At 35.9% G+C, this 18104-nt stretch overlaps 1 protein-coding gene across 7 annotated transcripts in view; it reads left to right on the top strand.

Annotated features, from left to right (window-relative positions):
• Positions 1–18104, top strand: part of TBL1XR1 (TBL1X receptor 1) — a 184114-nt gene that overhangs the window by 131761 nt on the left and 34249 nt on the right. For 5 of the 7 annotated variants that reach the window (XR_004437201.1, XM_033211742.1, XM_033211744.1 and 2 more), the window contains one exon: positions 7352–7454. The exons of the other annotated variants lie outside the window; for them this stretch is intronic. Coding sequence is in view for 4 of the 5 variants with exons in the window: in XM_033211742.1 (XP_033067633.1) it covers positions 7397–7454 (58 nt within the window). In the remaining variant the exon portion in view is untranslated. The remainder of the gene's footprint in view (positions 1–7351; positions 7455–18104) is intronic. 7 annotated transcript variants of the gene reach the window in all.

The following is an 18104-nucleotide window of genomic DNA, read 5'->3' as shown; positions in this document are numbered from 1 at the left end:
ACTAAGGTGTGAGCAGTTTTACCCACTATTGCTTTGTAACATTGGTGGTAACATTGGTGCAAATGCCAATGGAGTGAAAAATGCAAGTAATATCCTAGTAATACTACAAAAATAATTTTGACCTCACAGATCCCTTAAAAAGTCTTGGGAACTCCAGGGGTCTATGGATCCCAATTACTATGCTAAATAAAAAGTTGATCACATTTTGTCATGAGTATAACAAAATACCATATCTGATTTTAAGTTTTGAACACCTTGAACAGCCTTAACAGTAAAGTACATTGCTATTTGTCTTTTAAGAAAGAATCTTCTAAGAAGATACTATTTTATTAAGAAATATTAAGAGTTAACTTTGCAGTTAGAGACTGTAACTTGACTGGGTAGGGCACTTACAGTAGGGCCTCAGTGTGGTTATGGAGTGATGTACTTCTCCTCTCCCCAGTCCGTGTGCCATGTGGGCTTTTTTGTTTGCTTGTTTTTTAAATAGTACATTTTATATGACAGTACTGCCAACTGTTTTCTCTCACCCTGTGAAACTGACCTATGAGACTTTCATGGTGAGTTTCTCCTAATTTTCAATAAAAGTTGGAAACCTGCTCCAATTTATGTCAGTTATCTTTACTCCATTTTCTTCTCCCTTTTCCTTCTTGGTTTACTTAGCTGGGTTGTGTGTGAGTGCACATATGTATGCGTCAATCTGTTAGCTGAGTACTAAAGTTAGTTTGCGTCTTCTTCACTTGATTTGAGCAAGCATTTATTGCCCTATGGGGGATGGATGTTGATCTCTTAACAGTTTATTTTTTTTTAAAACTATACCTCGATTCTTGATCTGTATCAATCACATATTTCTGCTGCCTGAACAGTCTTTTGGACATTTTTACTCTTGACCTTCCAGAGAATTGACTGAGTGTAACCAATCCATGGACACATGTTTTGATTTACTTACTAGTCTGAGTTACTTAGGATTTTTTTTCCCTCATGAGGAACCAAGGAATAACCACATCTTCTTTCTAATACACTGTTTCATAAGCATTGCTATGGGTAGTAGTTATTACTCTGGCCTCCTTTTCTCTTTGTTCTTCCCATACTATTTTGAGTTTTAAACAGAGTTCCCATCTATTCAGGTGATTAACTGGCGATTAACTGTCCTTGAAAAGCTTTAGCATGTGTTCCACTCTTTAAGATTCTCAGAACATGTCTGTTCCAAAGCTAGAATGAGAAGTTTTAGTTGAGAAAGTTTCATTAGCTTTCTATTGTAATACTGATTCCTATTCAGACAAACTCAGTTTTTTATGCTAGTGAGGAGGACTGACTTCTTTATTTTAGTTTATTTTCATTTTTGTTTTTATTTTCATTTTTGAGACGGAGCCTCACTCAGCTGCCCATGCTGTAATGCAGTGACGCAATCTCAGCTCACTGCAGCCACCGTCTCCTGGGTTCAGGTGATTCTCCCATCTCAGCATCCCGAGTAACTGGGATTACAGGCACCCGGCGTCATGCCCGGCTAATTTTTGTATTTTAGTAGAGGTGGGGTTTCACCATGTGGGCCAAACTGGTCTTGATCTCCTGACCCCAGGTGATCCGCCCACCTCGGCCTCCCAAAGTGTTAGGGTTACAGGTATGAGCCACCGCACCCAGCTGATTTTTATTTTTTATGTCTGGCTTTCTGATTCGTTCCCAGACTGACATTGCTTTACCTTAAGTTCTGTGACTGATTACTGCTCAATTGTTGAAATCCCAGCACTTTGGGAGGCCAAGGTGGGCAGATGATGAGGTCAGGAGATTGAGACCATCCTGGCTAAAATGGTGAAACCCTTTCTCTACTAAAAAATACAAAAAATTAGCTGGGCCTGGTGGCGGGCTCCTGTAGTCCCAGCTACTCGGGAGACTGAGGCGGGAGAATGGCAAGAACCCGGGAGGCGGAGTTTGCAGTGAACCGAGATCGCACTGCTGCACTCCAGCCTGGGTGACACAGCAAAACTCTATCTCAAAAAAAAAAAGAAAAAGAAAGAAAGAAAAAAAGAAAAGAAAATGTGTACCAGAAGTAGTATGACCTGTCTTATCATCTCTTAGTGTTTTCGTTTCTTGTCCTTCTTTGTTTTCCTGTTGATGTACCTTGTCGGTAATTTATTCAGTTATTCCACACACATTATTTCCTAGGATAATGTATTTGTATGTTTTAGAAGGATCTTAGTTATAATCTGTGTAAATAATCACTTTTATACATTTAGGAAGCTGAAGTCAATGTGAGCAATAAGACAGCTCATCAGAGGTCTTTTGCGTATAAAAAGAAATAAATTTGTAGCTATTGACACTTGGACTTAAATCAAAGTTGACTCATCATATAATGGATGCTAGTTTACTGCTCTCAAGTCTCAAGAGCTTTGTTGAGACTTTTAAAAATTGCCTAATTGAGATTATGAGTCAGTGTTACCTATCATCAAATAAACAACAAATATTCTTGTTTTTTGAAAAAGTATTTTGTGAAAACCATTCTTACCTGTGCGCTGTACAAAAATAGGTGACAGGTTGGATTTGATATACAGGCTGTAGTTTGCAGATCCCTGGCTTAGATCACAATGGAAACCAATTTGATACTAGAAGTCTCAGTTAACTAATGAATAATTGATTTGGTGTGTTGTCTTCCTTCCTTCCTTCCTTCCTTCTTTTCCTTCCTTTCCTTCCTTTCCGTCTTTTCTTTCTTGTCTCTTTCTTCCCTCTTTCGCCCAGGCTAGACTGCAGTGGCGCGATCTCGGCTCACTGCAGCCTCCACCTCCCAGGTTCAGGCAATTCTTGTTCCTCAGCCTCCCGAGTAGGTGGGATTACAGGCCCGTGCCACCACGCCTGGGTAATTTTTTTGTATTTTTTTGTGGAGATGGGATTTCATCATGTTGATCAGGCTGGTTGCAAACTCCTGATCTCAGGTGATCTGCCCACCTTGGCCTCCTAAAGTGCTGGGATTTGTAGGCGTGAGCCACCATGCCCAAGTGGTGTACTGTTTTTTAATGTCTTTATATGTTGGTATTTATAAAGGTTGATAGGTCCTAATAAACATCGTGTGCAATAGGTACTTAAATATTTCTTAATGAGATGAACTTACTGTTTTCCCCTTTCCTAATTCTTGGAGATGTCTGTCTGAGATCTGACCCTGTTTTTGGTCTTCTAATGTATTTTTTAGGTCTATAAAAACGCTTTCTTAAAAATTACTTTATGACCTCATACTCTCGCGTGGCTGGCAAGGTTCCTGTATACAACTCTATAACTTAAACTGACTCAAGTCTTTGAAATTTAGAAGTGGAGGAGACTGTCTGATTCAGTTTTCTCATTTTATAGATGATACAGAGATACAGAAAATTCGCATCACTTGTCTAAAATCATATAGGCCATCTGAGATGTTATTTTTAATTTAAATCTGAGCTCTGGATTCCAATGAAAAAGAGAAGGAAAAGTAATTTAAGTTTGTCACTTCTAAGTTATAATTATGCTTAAGTTTTAGACTAATTTATGTTTGTAAGATAAAGTAATTTCGATTACACATTTGACTTTGGAGCATGCAAAGGGTGTCCAGATCTCTTAAAAATGTGCTATAGATAGGGGATTTAAGACGATAATCTTACTTCTTTCTTTCTATCCATAACTCTTTCATCGTGTTTTTTTTAGTCATTTAAATTTAAAATAATGTAATTGAGGATCACAGTTGGGCCCTGGCTTCAAGAATGGAGTCAGAAAAGAATATGCTGTCTGTCATGATTGAGGGTGACATTTAAGGTAGTATTTAATGTGTAGAAGAACTATGAGAGGATTAAATATTTGGAGCAGTAGTTGTACAGTGAGTATATGCTGAACTCAATTTTGTGATGCTGAAAATGCTGTTCATATTCAGTTCACTGAATGAGTCATAGCTGGATTGCCTCAATAGTCCTGTGTTTTTGTAATATTTGCTGAATTATTGTCTATAAAGTTATGCAGTTAGATGATATTTCATGGTGAACATTTACAATATTAAGTGAAGTTTTGAATAAAGCCACTAATTGGCTAAATATTAAGGCTAATTTTGTGTTTGCTTTTGGCTACTTTGATACAGCTGTGGTTTAAGTAGTTGATTGTCTATAAGTGATTGGAATTTTAAATAAAAGCTTTTATGAGTATACAAGCGATTTCTGAGAGGAGGAAAGTTACAAAGATCTAATTTTTGGGAGGATCTCAGTTACTATTTAAGAATGAGTAAATATGATCAGGTAGAAGATATAAATAAATGCGTTGTGAATTTATGAAGTGTCTATTTTGAATATCCTGTTTATTTAATAACCCATAAGCTCTTTGAGGGCAGGACTTCATTTGTACATGATACACTCTTCATCAGGCCTGATACCTGGGTGGTAAAGTGTAAAGATTGGATGAGTATCTCAGGGCTGTTTTGTGACCTAGTTTAAAGACAGTTGTTCTAAAAGATACCATAATGGAGGAATTATAGTGGTAAGTCTTCTTGTGTACTCCTTGAGATCCAATTCCTAGTATCTAGTACTCATGCAGGCAGGTGAAGACTACATCACATTCTAGAGCATTCATCTGGCTATATAAACAAACCATAATGGACAAGTTCTGCAAAGCATTATTTAGTCTACTAATGAAGTAGTGGCATTTTCTCTGATTTCACTCTTTGGCACATAGGCTTTTAAGTTGTTTTAGAAGTAGGCCTTTCAAGGTCTTTTTCCTTTAAAAAACTTACTTTTAATTGCCAGAAACTGATATAGCACTATAATCAATTAAATAATCAGTTTATAGCAGTTTGGACAGATAACTTTCCTGCTCTTATTCAGTATTTATTATGACTTAAAAATATACCAGCAGTATATATTTATTGAATGAATTTTTATAAGCAATAATTTATCATTTTGATTTGTATTTTTCTTTGCCCTGGAATGCATTAGGTGGTGTTGAAGCATCATTTATTACTAGTTTCAGCTGGGAAATTGATGGCCTTTGCTAATCAGAACCAGCATTGTGAAAAACCTTTGCAGATTGGATACTTTCGTCCAAGTTTTGGACTGAATGATATTAGGGGAGAAGAATATTTACTCTGTTTTCTTTGTCAGTCTATCTCACTTGGATTCCAACTAGCCCATCTCATTTTGGGAAATCCAAAAAATAAAATAATTGCTAATTGTTCCCTGTGACAAACATATTCATGATAGATCAAATTATGATTTAATTTCTTGTAATTGTATCATGGTTGGGGTTGGATGTTTTGTTTTTAAAGTCATTCAGTTCAGCATGTCTTCAGAATTGAGTGAGTGCCTGCTGTGTGTGTTGAGCACAATGCTGCACCTTACTGGTGGTTAGGCTAAAGTTGAGCAAAGTGTCCTCCAGAGCATTCACCATCTAGTGTACTATAGTACTTCTAGACCAGTGCCCTGGGCCAGTATCCTAAAAGGAGTATTTGCCTTACCACTACAGTAAGCATATAGTAAACATTCAGGTTATATAAAATTAATTGTACTCTTTGAATTAACTTTTTTGGTGAAGAGGTTACCTTTTCTTTGGAGGAAGATGTTATAGTTGTCACTCTTTCTTTGTGGTTTCCCATCTCAGTAATTGATAGTACCAGCCGTTCACTTGTCCAGAGAGAAACCTTTGATTCTTTCCTTTTCCTCAACTATGCCTCAACTGTGCATCCAGTCAGTTACCATTGAGTCTACCTCCTCAATATTTTTGGAACCCCAGTGTTCCTCTGTGACAGTCCAGGAGTTAGTCTTCTCCTGGATTACTGCAGTATCTTCCTAATTTGGCTCCCTAATTCCCCCTACTCCAATCTAGCTTCTTTATAGTCTGTGCTTCTCCCTGCTCTTCCTGAAACTGTTTAATGGATTTGTTTTCTCTTAGTGCCGCCTTGAAGGTCCTCCTGAATATAGTCTCTGCCTGCATTTCAAGCCTTACTCGCCTGTGTCCTCACTCAGCCCTTCCACACCTACTGCAGCTCATGGGATGCTTCTGTTCACTCCCTCCCTTCCCCGAGCACCCTTGTTTTCAGGCCCCTCCTTTAGTCTGAAGACCAAGGACACTTCTTCTAAGTGTATTCCTAGACTGCTAACTTTAGTTAGGGCTTCTTCTGTGTGTGTCCACTAGAAAATTGTCATTGCCTCCCATTTGTCTGTCTCCCTGTGAGATACAAGCTTGATGGGTGGTACTTAGTCACCACTTTCTCCACAATTTAGGGCAGTAGCAGTTGGTCACGTAGTAGCCTACTCAAATGCTTGTTAATTTGTGATTTTTTTTTTTTAATCTGTTAACTACTTCATAAAGAAATCCATGATGTCACAGGACAACCAGCATACTTCCACTTTAGATATTTCTTTATACTGAATAGATGTGAATATATCATTTTTAAAGAAGAATCGGCAAACTACATTGTGGACCAAATCTAGCTCGCTCTCCTTTTATAAGGATCACAAGAAAGGTCTTTACATTTTTATAAGTGCTTAGGGAAAAAATTCCAAAAGAAGAAGAATACTTTATGATACAATGATATTATGAAATTAAAATTTCAGTGTCCATAAGTTGAGTTTCATTGGAACACAGCCATACTCCTTTATTTACATATTGTATGTTGCTGCTTTTGTACCACACAGTGGAGTTGAGTAATTGTGACAGGCTGTATGGTTGATAAAGCCTGAAATATTTATTGTCTGGCTCTTTATATAAAAGTTTCCTGACCTCTCCTTTAAATCATTTCTGTGATTTGAGAACAAATACAGATATGTTTATCTATATTAAATATATTTGAGTCATGCCTCAGTTATTCCCCCACTTCATGTTCAGGATTTAAGTATGTCCAGTAAGAGAGCATCATTTGAGTTTTGGGAACTGTATTCCAGCCTATCTCATACATACCTAGAGCTTTTTGAGCCTTGAACATTACAGATGAGATGTTGAGAAAATAGAGACTTCATATCCTGCCGAGTTTCATAGACAAAACTGTAGTGGATAACTCATTGCAAATAACTAACATTTTTTTATTTTTAAAATTTACTTCTTTTTACAGTTAAGGATAAAAATTGAGCAACTTTTTATGCTACTTGATAAAATCATTAAAATATTATGCTAAAGCCCTCTTAAAAAATTGTTTTATTTTTGCCAGTATGTTACTTTGAAGAAAAATAGCACCAGCCGTGTTTTGGTTGTATTATCATTTTACGAACTATTGGAAGTAACTTTGTCAGGATTTATTGTTAGGCAATGTAGAACCTTCGTTTTACATCATTTAGTAAAATCAAATGGTTTTTACAACATTGTTTACATCTTGTTTAAAAATATTTTACTGAGAAAATAATTAACTTTGTTTTATTTTTAGGGTTATATCCTGTGTTGTGACCTCATGGTTTAAGTGGGAATAAAGATGAGTATAAGCAGTGATGAGGTCAACTTCTTGGTATATAGATACTTGCAAGAGTCAGGTGAGTACTTTCATAAAGTAAATAGGCCTCAAATTACTTTAATATTCTCAAAATAATCTTTTATGCATTTGAAATTTGTATCAGTCCAAACCGTTGAACTTTGTATGTTTCCTTAATGTCTGGACTGCCATTTTAAAGCTATGTTTTACTGCATGGTTTAACTCTCTGACTCTTTCAAATATGTTGGAAACAAGGCAATTATTTGTAACAGTTCGGCTTTCACTGTTCAAAGACCATTTTTTAAATTTGTTATGAGGTGAGATTATTGCATATGTTTAGTAGGAACGTAAAAGCTTTTAGCCACCATCAGTTTGATGATGTGTATCCAGAATCCTCAATTAAATGTTGTGGTCCTAATTGTAGTTCATATTTTGGAAATTAAATTAACAGTATTTTCCTAGAATGCTTTCAAAATTATTATCCGAATTGATTAAGTGTATCCTTGTTCTGAATTGTTATTATTGTAATGGGAGTAATTATAAATAGAAATCATTGAAAGCAACTGATATTAAATCAATCAGTGATCTTCCAAGTTTTATTGATAGATAAAAGGAATACTGCAAGGGAAAATGTAGATGGATTAAGCAAAAATTTAAAAGTAGAAGAGGGAACGCGGTTGGGTATGGGTGGAGGTATAGGATGATGAGAAAGGTTAATTGCAATGGAAGTGCCGATTGCTACTAAAAAATGAAAGCATTTGGTGGTTTCAAATGTCATGGTCTAGAGATTGAATTTTAGAAATTATACTGTAAAGTTACTGTAATGTTTTAGTAAGGTGAGGTGCCCCGTAAAAAAGATAACTTTGGTAGGCAAGTGTGAAGGAGGATGGAAGGATGAAGTAGAGGTCTGAGCTTGTAGAATATTGAGCCCTTAGTTTATGGTTTTGAGACTTGAATCATTTTTCTTGTGTGGCATAGTTAGTTGTCCTTTCCTATACAAGGAATACAAACATGGCTTTCGATCTGAGAGCCTGTTGCTTGCTGAGATTTTCCCAGTTGTTCTTCAGTGCTGAGCATTTTTTGGGGGTAGAGGTTTTCTATTCCCAAGCACGATCACTGCCGCTCTCTGAGGTGTAACAGCTGTGAAAGTGATGTCCAGAAGGACAGGGAGGGAAAGAGAGATTAGTATCCAAGCCCACAGAGAATAATTTATAATGAAGCTTCGAAGTTAATAGCTCTTGTTTTGTTTTCCTTGTTTAAACTGGTAGACTGGTACTGAAGGCAGATCTAAAAGACGACTTCCAAAGAATTGTTTTGAATAAGATAAAATGGTTAATAAAGTGAAAAAGTAGTAACTAGTGATTGTTACATATGTAACTTGTAAACAAGTTTAACAATTTCAAATACTTGTGTTTGAAAATTGTTATGTAGTACTTTCAACCAAAATGGAAAAAAAGTTTTTTGATTAGAGCAAACTCTGCTTTCTGCTTTTAAATTTGATCACCTTTTAAGCCAGAGCTTTGAGACTTTTGGACACTGGAGCAAAAACCATGTGAAGGATCAGTAGATGGGAAATATATTGTAAAGGCTTGTTGGTGTATGGTAAAGACAACTATTTAGGTTGAACCATATAAAGTTACTGCTTTTGGAAGTTAGAAACAGTTGAATAGCTCAGCAGTACCTTGTGGTTCAGTGGTGTTAATGAGAGCACTCATATTTTTCCTTTTTTAAACAAAAGTCCACAAATTGATACTTGATGTTACTGTAAGAAAACAGTAAAAAGGAGCAATAAAATAATATTTTCGTTTAATTTCTGAATGAGTAGATAAAATATTATCAAAAGTGTGTTTTTGTTTTGTTTTGTTTTGTTTTGTTTTGTTTTGTTTTTGAGGTGGAGTTTTGCTCTTGTTGCTCAGGCACCTCCCGGGTTCAAGCGATTCTCCTGCCTCAGCCTCCCGAGTAGCTGGGATTCCAGGCATGCACCACCACACCTGGATAATTTTGTATTTTTAGTAGAGACGGAGTTTCTCCATGTTGGTCAGGCTGATCCCAAACTCCCGACCTCAGGTGATCCGCCAGCCTCGGCCTCACACAGTGCTGGGATTACAGGCGTGAGCCACAACACCTGGCCCAAAAGTCTTCTTCAACTTGCTTTTCTTCTTAGAGAAAAAACCCTTCTAAATTCCATGTTTTAAGGTGTTTTGTATTGAAATAAACATAAAGCAAAAATTTTTAAAAATTTGTATGGTAGACTGATATATCAAGTTCTCCATGATTGTTTAGTATGTTCTTAGGTGTGCTTTGTATATTCTTTACAAAGTTTTAGACTTTACAATGTAGTGGCGATGCTAAATCACATTTCTAAAAATGTGAACACCAGTCCCTCGGTAAAAATTGTAATTTCAAATTTACATTATGATTTATAGGGAAAAATCAGACCCAACTGATGACATTTTGACTTATGGCAGTTTTCCCGGTACTGCAACTTGCCATAAATTTAAGAACTGCTTATGTAAGAGTTCTGAAGTTTGATCCTCTGACTACCTGCATCAGAGTCACACTGAGTGGGGCCTGGGAATCTGCAATTTACAAATGCCCCAGGTGATTCTTTTGGCTTAATAAAGTTTGAAAGCCACTGGTCTATATTAGTTGTAGGACAATTAGAACTTGACAAGAAAATTCATAACAGGTATTTAGTGTATTCACAATATCGTGACAGAAAAATTATGCTGAGTATTCAAGATGAAGTAGAAAGCATGGAGTGTACACCTGCTGCAGTCTGGGCTATGAGAACATATCCTAAAGAGGGACTGCCACTCAAAGTGTTTATTTGTGTTTGTGGGTCAGGTGGAATCATGAGGTAGCAGAAATAATAAGGCATTTTTATGTCTTAAAGGATGCCACGAGATACTTATTTGAAATTGCATCCAGAAATAGGATACGGAAGAGAGTTTGAGAATGTTACAGTTCTGTGAACTCAGCACAGAGTTCAGACAGAACCCAGAATCTCACCCATAACAAATGCTCATACTAGCTTTAGATCTGGGCACTTGCCACCTATTCCAAAAGCTTTTTCTTGGTTCTGATCTCCAATTGTACTAAAATATGACTATTTTTGCAATAGATCCTAATTCAGAATCATCAAGTACAGTAATGTCTTCTCTGGGTTGTTTTGGGGATTCGTCATATTTGTCACCACAACCTACAAATGATACTTACTGAGAATTAGTCATTCAATATCTGAGAAATACGATATAAATTGCTCTTAGGTTATAACTATGTTTCTTGAAAGATCTAAAGTAATACTGAACAAACTGGAATCTTTATACTGCTGCTTTCCCTGCAATAGAGCACTGAATTGGATTAGGAGATAGCAGAAAAGGAACATCGTGGCAAAGGAAGGATTTGTGCAGAGACATTCAAAGTACTGGTTTGTGAAGACTTCCAAAAAGGAAAAATAAAATTTCCCCCTGGCCTGTCTTATTATCTAAAGACTGTCCAAAAACACGTTGTGAAAGTTTTTATGTTTTGATAAATACGTGGTTTAGTAATACTGTTTTTCTGTAAGAACTTTTAACATTTGTTCTCTGCATATTGTTCAGCGTTGACTGTGGTATCTATCTCCAGAGGGAAAATCACTTAAATTGTTTTAAATGTTTTTTACTGTTGTCAATACTAGAAGATGCTATCTGTTGAAAGTTTCCCTCCTCCTCCAAAATTACATAAATTCTCAGATTCATTTTTTTTCACTTACAAAATATGTTGCTATGGAGAAGGGATTTACATTGTGATATTCAGCCTCAAATATTTGATGGACTTCTCTATTTTAAATAAGCCATCCTTCGGACTCATCAAAACTAAAGAAAAATACATTTATTGTAGGATTTTTATTAACTATTGTAACTCTTTATTTTTTGCAATTTTATCACTAGAAAGTTCACCCTATGCAAATTTCTTTGGTCCTCACCATTCTGCCTGTTTATGAAGTAGACTTCCCTATTCAACAAATATTTCCTAGGGAATAAAATGATTTTTTTCTCTTTAGAAATGACTTGAAAATTGAGCGTATTTGATATATAGTACTGTAAGTAATGATTAACTTGATTCAAAAGTATTGTTCCTTTAATTAGTGTTTGCCCAAGGGCATTAATTTCATTGCCGTAGTAACTTATCTAGCAACTATATGCAGATAAATACTTAGTGGTACATGCTAAGTTGCATATAGTAGAACCTGATACAGTGTTAATTTTAGAGGCACTAAGGTGGTTTGGACCTTTTTAATCTCTCCCCCACCTTTTACGTCACCATCGACTCCTGTGGTTATTTGCAGTTGTGGTTTATTTTTTTTTCTGAAGAAATACTTTCTGGCAATTATTTTTGAACTTTCTGACACCTGTCTTTCTTACAAGAAAACCTCTTTTCTATAAGAAGATGTCATTTTATCTTGCTTCAGTTGTATATTTGCTTTAGGGAAAGAATTATTGATACTAGATTTAACTATTACATGTCTAAGAGCTCTATAACTTCTCCATTTATATTGTACTTGACTGTTGGAAGCTATGAAACAGTCACATCTTATAATTAAAAGACTAACTGGAATTGCAAAATCAGAATGTCCTTATTGCTAAAATGAGTAACTTTCTAGATAGTGATTCTGAATATTATTACTTTTAAAAAATTTATTTAAAAAATAACTGATGTTGCATACTGAATTTATAGGAAAGATAATATATAAGAAGGAAATATATACAATCTGTATTAGGATTCTCTAGAGGGACAGAACTAATAGGATATGTGTATATATGAAAGGAAGTTCATCAAGGAGAATTGACTCACACAATCACACGGTAAAGTCCCACATAGGCCATCTGCAAGTTGAGGGGCATGGAGGCCAGTGGTGGATCAGTCTGAGTCCCAAAACCTCAAAAGGAGGGAACCTGACAGTGCAGCCTTCCATCTGTGGCCAAAGGCCCAAGAACCCCTGGTAAACCACTGGTGTAAGTCCAAGAGTCCAAAAGCTGAAGAACTTGGAATCTGATGTTCGAGGTCAGGAAGCATCCAGCACAAGAGAAAGATGGAGGCTGGAAGACTCAGCAAGTCTAGTCTTTTCTATGTTCTTCTGCCTGCTTTATCCTAGTTGTGCTGGCAGCTGATTAGATGGTGCCCACCCAGATTGAGGGTGAGTCTGCCTCTCCCAGTCCACTGACTCAGATGTTCATCTCCTTTGGCCGTACTCTCACAATTTTATCCAGGAACAATAGTTTGTATCCTTCAATCCAGTCAAGTTGACACTCAGTATTAACCAGGATGATATATAAGAAGGATGATACATGTAGGCTTCAAGAGTTTGGTTTATGAAGGGTCTCCTTATCTCTCTTGCACTCTAACTCCCTCCATTTTTTCCCCCTAACTTTTTCAACGGGATTTTCTGTCTCCTTAGAAATAAAGGCCTTGTACCATACCATTTTTTTTGAGATGGTGATTATTACTTCAAATGTTGTATTTGTTTGTAAGATCACAAGTCAGCACCATAGACAATTATTTTTTAATTTAGACAACGTGATCACAGTAGGCACAAACTAACCTTTATGTATAACATTAAAGCTCTGACCTGTACTACCATGTAACGTATAGCTCTTTCATTCATTTTTTTTGTTTTATTGTAGCAGTTTCACATTAGCCCTGTAATGGTTAATGAATATTACAGTGCAGTTTCTTTGTTGACTCAGATAAATGTAACTGGGCCGTTCTGTCCTGTGTACCTTACGCCCAGTGCCATTTATAAACAGACATTACCAGTGGATTCAATGGAGTCAGGTTAAAGTGGTTATCAGTAACGTGCTTCTAGGCATGAAGAACTGCACTGAAGAGAGCTCAGCGTCTGGTATGTCCACCTTCAGTCTGCCTTTCAGTTTTTATCAGTAGATGATGACCAGCTACAGACGTGCAAGTAGGTATATAGTTTTGTTTTATAATCAAATGTAATATAGAATAACCTTGATTTTATACACATGGTTATATCCATGACTAATTAACAATAAACAGCAAGCAGTTGTCATAAATACTGATAATTATAATTCTGTTTCTTTCCCCAAATAAGTTTTTCTCCTCTTTTTGTAAGCTGAATTACCATTTTTTGCTGACGCAGGAAATTCATATTACACAGTCCTGCTAACACACTTATCAAAGGACAATGGCCCTTTAATAGTTGTCAAACAGAGAATTTGTTCAGTGTTAATTAGCATTTTTTTGTTTGTTTTTTAGGACTAGCCAGCATAGTGAGAGTATAAGGAAACATGTAAATTGCTTTTGAAATTATTAATTTGTATAATTTTTTTGGAAAGCAATTTGGCAGTGATGAAAACCTTCTTTAAAATGCTTATATCCCCTTCAGCTTTTGAAGGAATCCATCCTAAGGAGAGAGAGAGAAAAAAAAAAAATTGTACATGGCAAAAGCCTATACATATAGATATTTGAGGTAAGATTCTTCTAAAATAGTGATCATTGGAAAAGTTCAAAGGTCCAGCCATGACATGAATAATTTACTGGCTGAGTATTACAATGCTATTAAAATTATTTCAGAAAGTATTATTTATTTAAAATGTTCATAGTTACATGTATTTTTAAGGGCAAAATTAGGGCACGAAATTGTATGGCTCGTGTATAAGTACTAGGTCTAGCTCTTCAATGACAAAGATCCCCTGTGTCATTTTTTTCCCCATCCTGTTTACCTTTTCTAATATCTGGATCTGTATGGCAGAGTTGGAGTCAAGGAAACATTGGATGATGAGAACATGAGTATAATTTTGCTAGGTTTTTCTGACTTGAAGCTTAAATAGGACCTTGGATCAATCAGATTTTCGTTTCAGATGCAGTATGTTGTGGTCATATTTAAGCTTAGCCTTTTTCACCAGTTTGTCTCATCTAGTCATCCTGTACCATAACCTTGGCGTTCAGGGTCCATTTTCTTATTCTTGTATTGCCTATTTGCAAGGTAGAGTTGGCAGGCTCTATATGACTAACTCTCCTTTGAGAACACAGTCCCTAACATTCTTACAGAAAGCACTTCCTGAAACAAGCAATCTATAGAAAATGGCTGTTTTGTGATCTCATGCGTGCCACCCCACTCCCTACCAGCTGCCGTTGCTTGTCTCTGTCACTGAATGGCTATATACTTCATGTGTTTCAGCCTTATTTCTTTCTGGAGTCTCTCTTCTACTCCCTAAATCTCAATACCCTAGTCAGTGTTTAGAGTGTACTTGATTACAGAGGCACTATCAGATTTGCTCTTACCCTTGGAAAGAAGGGATGCTATTTTAGATGGTCATGCCGGATTCTAACATTTAACAGATTTAGGTGGTCTCTTTTGCCTCCTATTATATAAATCAAAAGCTGTCCCTGGAAAAAGCCTTTTCTGCATGTATATTTACAGATAAATGGAAATAGCTTCTGGCACGAAACTAGTTCAAGTTTTAGATTTTTCCAAGGAAGACTTAAGTCATATGCTTTTTCTGGAGTCACAGATTTTTTTTTATGTGCCAAAATACATTATAGTATAATTGCATTCTAATTTAAAAAATGTTTATTGAGTACTTGTTGACTCAGGTAGTAATGTGCTAGTTTCCCAGAATTAAAGGATTACTAGACATAAACCCTTTTATCAGGATCCCAGTCTAGTAGTCACACAAAGGCAAACAACCATAGCCACAGAGATGATAACCAGTGTGTTAAGTGCCACACATAGAGAAATTTTAGGATCAGCATAGGAGAGACTGATTAGCCCTGGTATAGTGAAAGAGGATTTCACCTCCATTCGATAGGAGAAAGAGCAGAGGAGCACATAAGGCTCAGAGGCGTGATACATAACACAGCATATTCAAATTATATCTATTTGCCACCACTTGAATTTATTGTGTAATGGGAGTGAGACGGGGGGTGTGTAGTATTGAGATGAGACTGGAGAAACAGAAGAGCCAGATTACAAAAACAACTGTGTGCCATGGTTAGGCGTTTGACCTTTATTATGAAGGCCAAGGGGATCATTGAAAATTCTCAAGCAAGAAGTGATATGACCAGTTTTTTGTTTTACAGGTAATAGTCTAGCTGTAGCTTGGCATATATACTGAATTGAGGAGGAGGGGAAAGAAATGTATATAGCAAAGTGTAATGGGGACTACACACAGATCTGGCAGAAAAGGTAAGGTGATGAGTATAGGGTCTGTGAGTATATACAGATGGTAGAGTGGTAGGATTTGGAGTAGGATGGTAGGATTTGGTAAATTGTCAAATGCCAGGGACCGAGAGAGAACAGGGAGTTAGGATGACTATGACTTTCAGGTGTAGTGAAATGAGATCAGAGGTTTCTAAGGAAAAGTAGTTTTAGGGAGGGGAAGAAGAAAAGTAATTTCAAACATCATAATTTTAAACTGCTATGTAATGCCATGGCTAGAAATAAATAAAATATTCTAGTTGAATTCAACATTTCAGCAGAACGTTTAAGTGTGGGACTTCTCTAGGGTAAACATTAATGAGAAGTGCCAGAACAATGCTAATGACTACTTCAGGGATGTTTTGTTGCTATTGGAGAGCACCGTAAGTACATCTGCAGTACCTTCAGATGCATGTAAGCACCTGTGATAGTTTTTCTCCTGGTCTGACAGAACAAATTGAGGATATCGGCAGCATTCCAGCCGGAAATTGGCACAGTTCCACCTGCTATTCTTGAACATATTATTACTTTAAACTTAAACGCTATAAGCTAATTAAATAGAGTCTAAATTGAACAATTTTGACTATTTAAATTACAGCCATGAATAAAGTGTACAGAAATCATGTACTTCAAACAAATTTATAAGCATTATATAAGTCAAGACACTTTCAAAACCTTGGCAGTAAATATGGCAGTAAGATGGCTCATTGTTTCATGCACTGTGTAACCACTTTCCAGGACCCTGAGTTGAAAACAAAAGTCATCTTTTACTTTCTGTCGGGAAACAGGAGCTCACTCTCTCCCTTAGCTTTATCCTTGACCATATTTTAACTGTTCAAGAGGAGGAGTAGAGGCTCTGAATGAATTTGAATCTGTACTTTCTCATTTGTTAGTTGTGTTTTTCCATTAGATTATAAAATAATAAACTTATATGTTTGTGCACAGTGGTATAGGCCCTCCATAAATGATGTCTTCTGTCTCAAAGTTTTCTTAAATCTCTTAAGCTGCTTGGCTGTTTGGCTGTTTTTACTATGGATGATTTACTGTGAATTTATTCAGGGAGGGGATATATAATTGAAAACAGGAATCTCCAACCTCACTGCCTAAGGATTTTGCTGCTGTGTCTCTCATTGTTTCTGCCCATCCTCCCTCATCCTTATTCTGTTTTCTACCTTGGTGATCTGAAATCTACTCATATTCGGGTAGTTGTGGGTTTCTTGATAGGGACAAATCAAAACGGTGCTTCTCCACCCCCTGCCCCATTGGTATCTTTCTTAGCTATCTCTGTGAGTTCAGATTAAGGTGCAAATTATAAATGCATTTAATTATGATCTTGCCTATGGGCAAAATCAGGGGCTGAAATCAAGGTCTTAGAGGGAACATTTTTCCGCTTACCTTTTCCACTGTGTGGGTTAGATGTTGTGAACATAATGGGTTAGGTGTTCCAAAGAGAGAAGGTGGGGGTTACGAGGAAAATCAACTTAGGTGTACTTTGACTATCAAATAACCAAATTTTCCTAGCCACATGCTGTTTGTGAGCCCACAGTATTTTATACTAGACTGTTTATCAGTACCACAAGGAATATAAGAGTGGAAGCACAAAGTCCAAAAAAGACATGTACTAAACACTGAAAAACTAGACAGTCTAGAAAAACTAGACAGTCTAGCCAACAGAGATACTGTATAGATTAAATCAGTTTAACCAAGACCCAAAATAAGCCCATATTTATTTCCTTTATTTAGTATAAATGTTTATTAATATTCTGTATTACATGTACAATTTAGTTGTTTAAAATACTTTATAAAAATTACTACTTAATGATAAATCATGGTTATTATTTCAGTAAATAACCGTCCTTGGTTTATCAGCTTATTAGAATTTTACCTTTGAATTTTGACCAGATATGCACAAAAAGCAAGGCCAGCATAAAGAGATTTTTATTAAGTAAGTGCTTTGGTTTTAAGTATTTCAGGTTAAAACTAAGGAATTGCTAATACAGACCTATAAACCAGATAATCATTTGCTAGCTGTTTATTTCTTAAATATTTCATATAGATGAGTTATTATTACTAAGTGGCAAAGAATTGGTATTTTTTAAAGCACTTAATTCATACATAAAATGGTATTTAACCATTATGATTTTTTACTATTTAAATTTATTTTTAATTAGTTTTTATTAGTTTTCCTAAGTAGTTTTAAAGAGCTCCAAAATACTGAATTTATCAGATGTTTGACAGTTTATATGTAGAAATTTAAATACTTCAGATTTTACCTGAGTGCTAGATTGCTTTAAAGACATTATTGAATTATAACTACATAGTAGTTAACAATTACATGAAGTAAATGAAGATTATTCAGAATGAATGAATTCCTATTTAAAACGTATTATGTGTACCATTTTTGAGAAATGCTGAATACTTGAACTGGGATGAAAGAAAATTTGAAATAAATTTCCTTAATTCTAGATGTAAAAAATGTTAAAATATACTACAGAAATATTA

Source organism: Trachypithecus francoisi, unplaced genomic scaffold, assembly GCF_009764315.1.
Source record: "Trachypithecus francoisi isolate TF-2019V2 unplaced genomic scaffold, Tfra_2.0 Lachesis_group0, whole genome shotgun sequence".
In the NCBI taxonomy this organism is placed as follows: Eukaryota; Metazoa; Chordata; class Mammalia; order Primates; family Cercopithecidae; genus Trachypithecus; species Trachypithecus francoisi.
The sequence above is the reverse complement of the archived record's forward strand: the minus strand, read 5'-3'. Positions and strand labels throughout refer to the sequence as shown.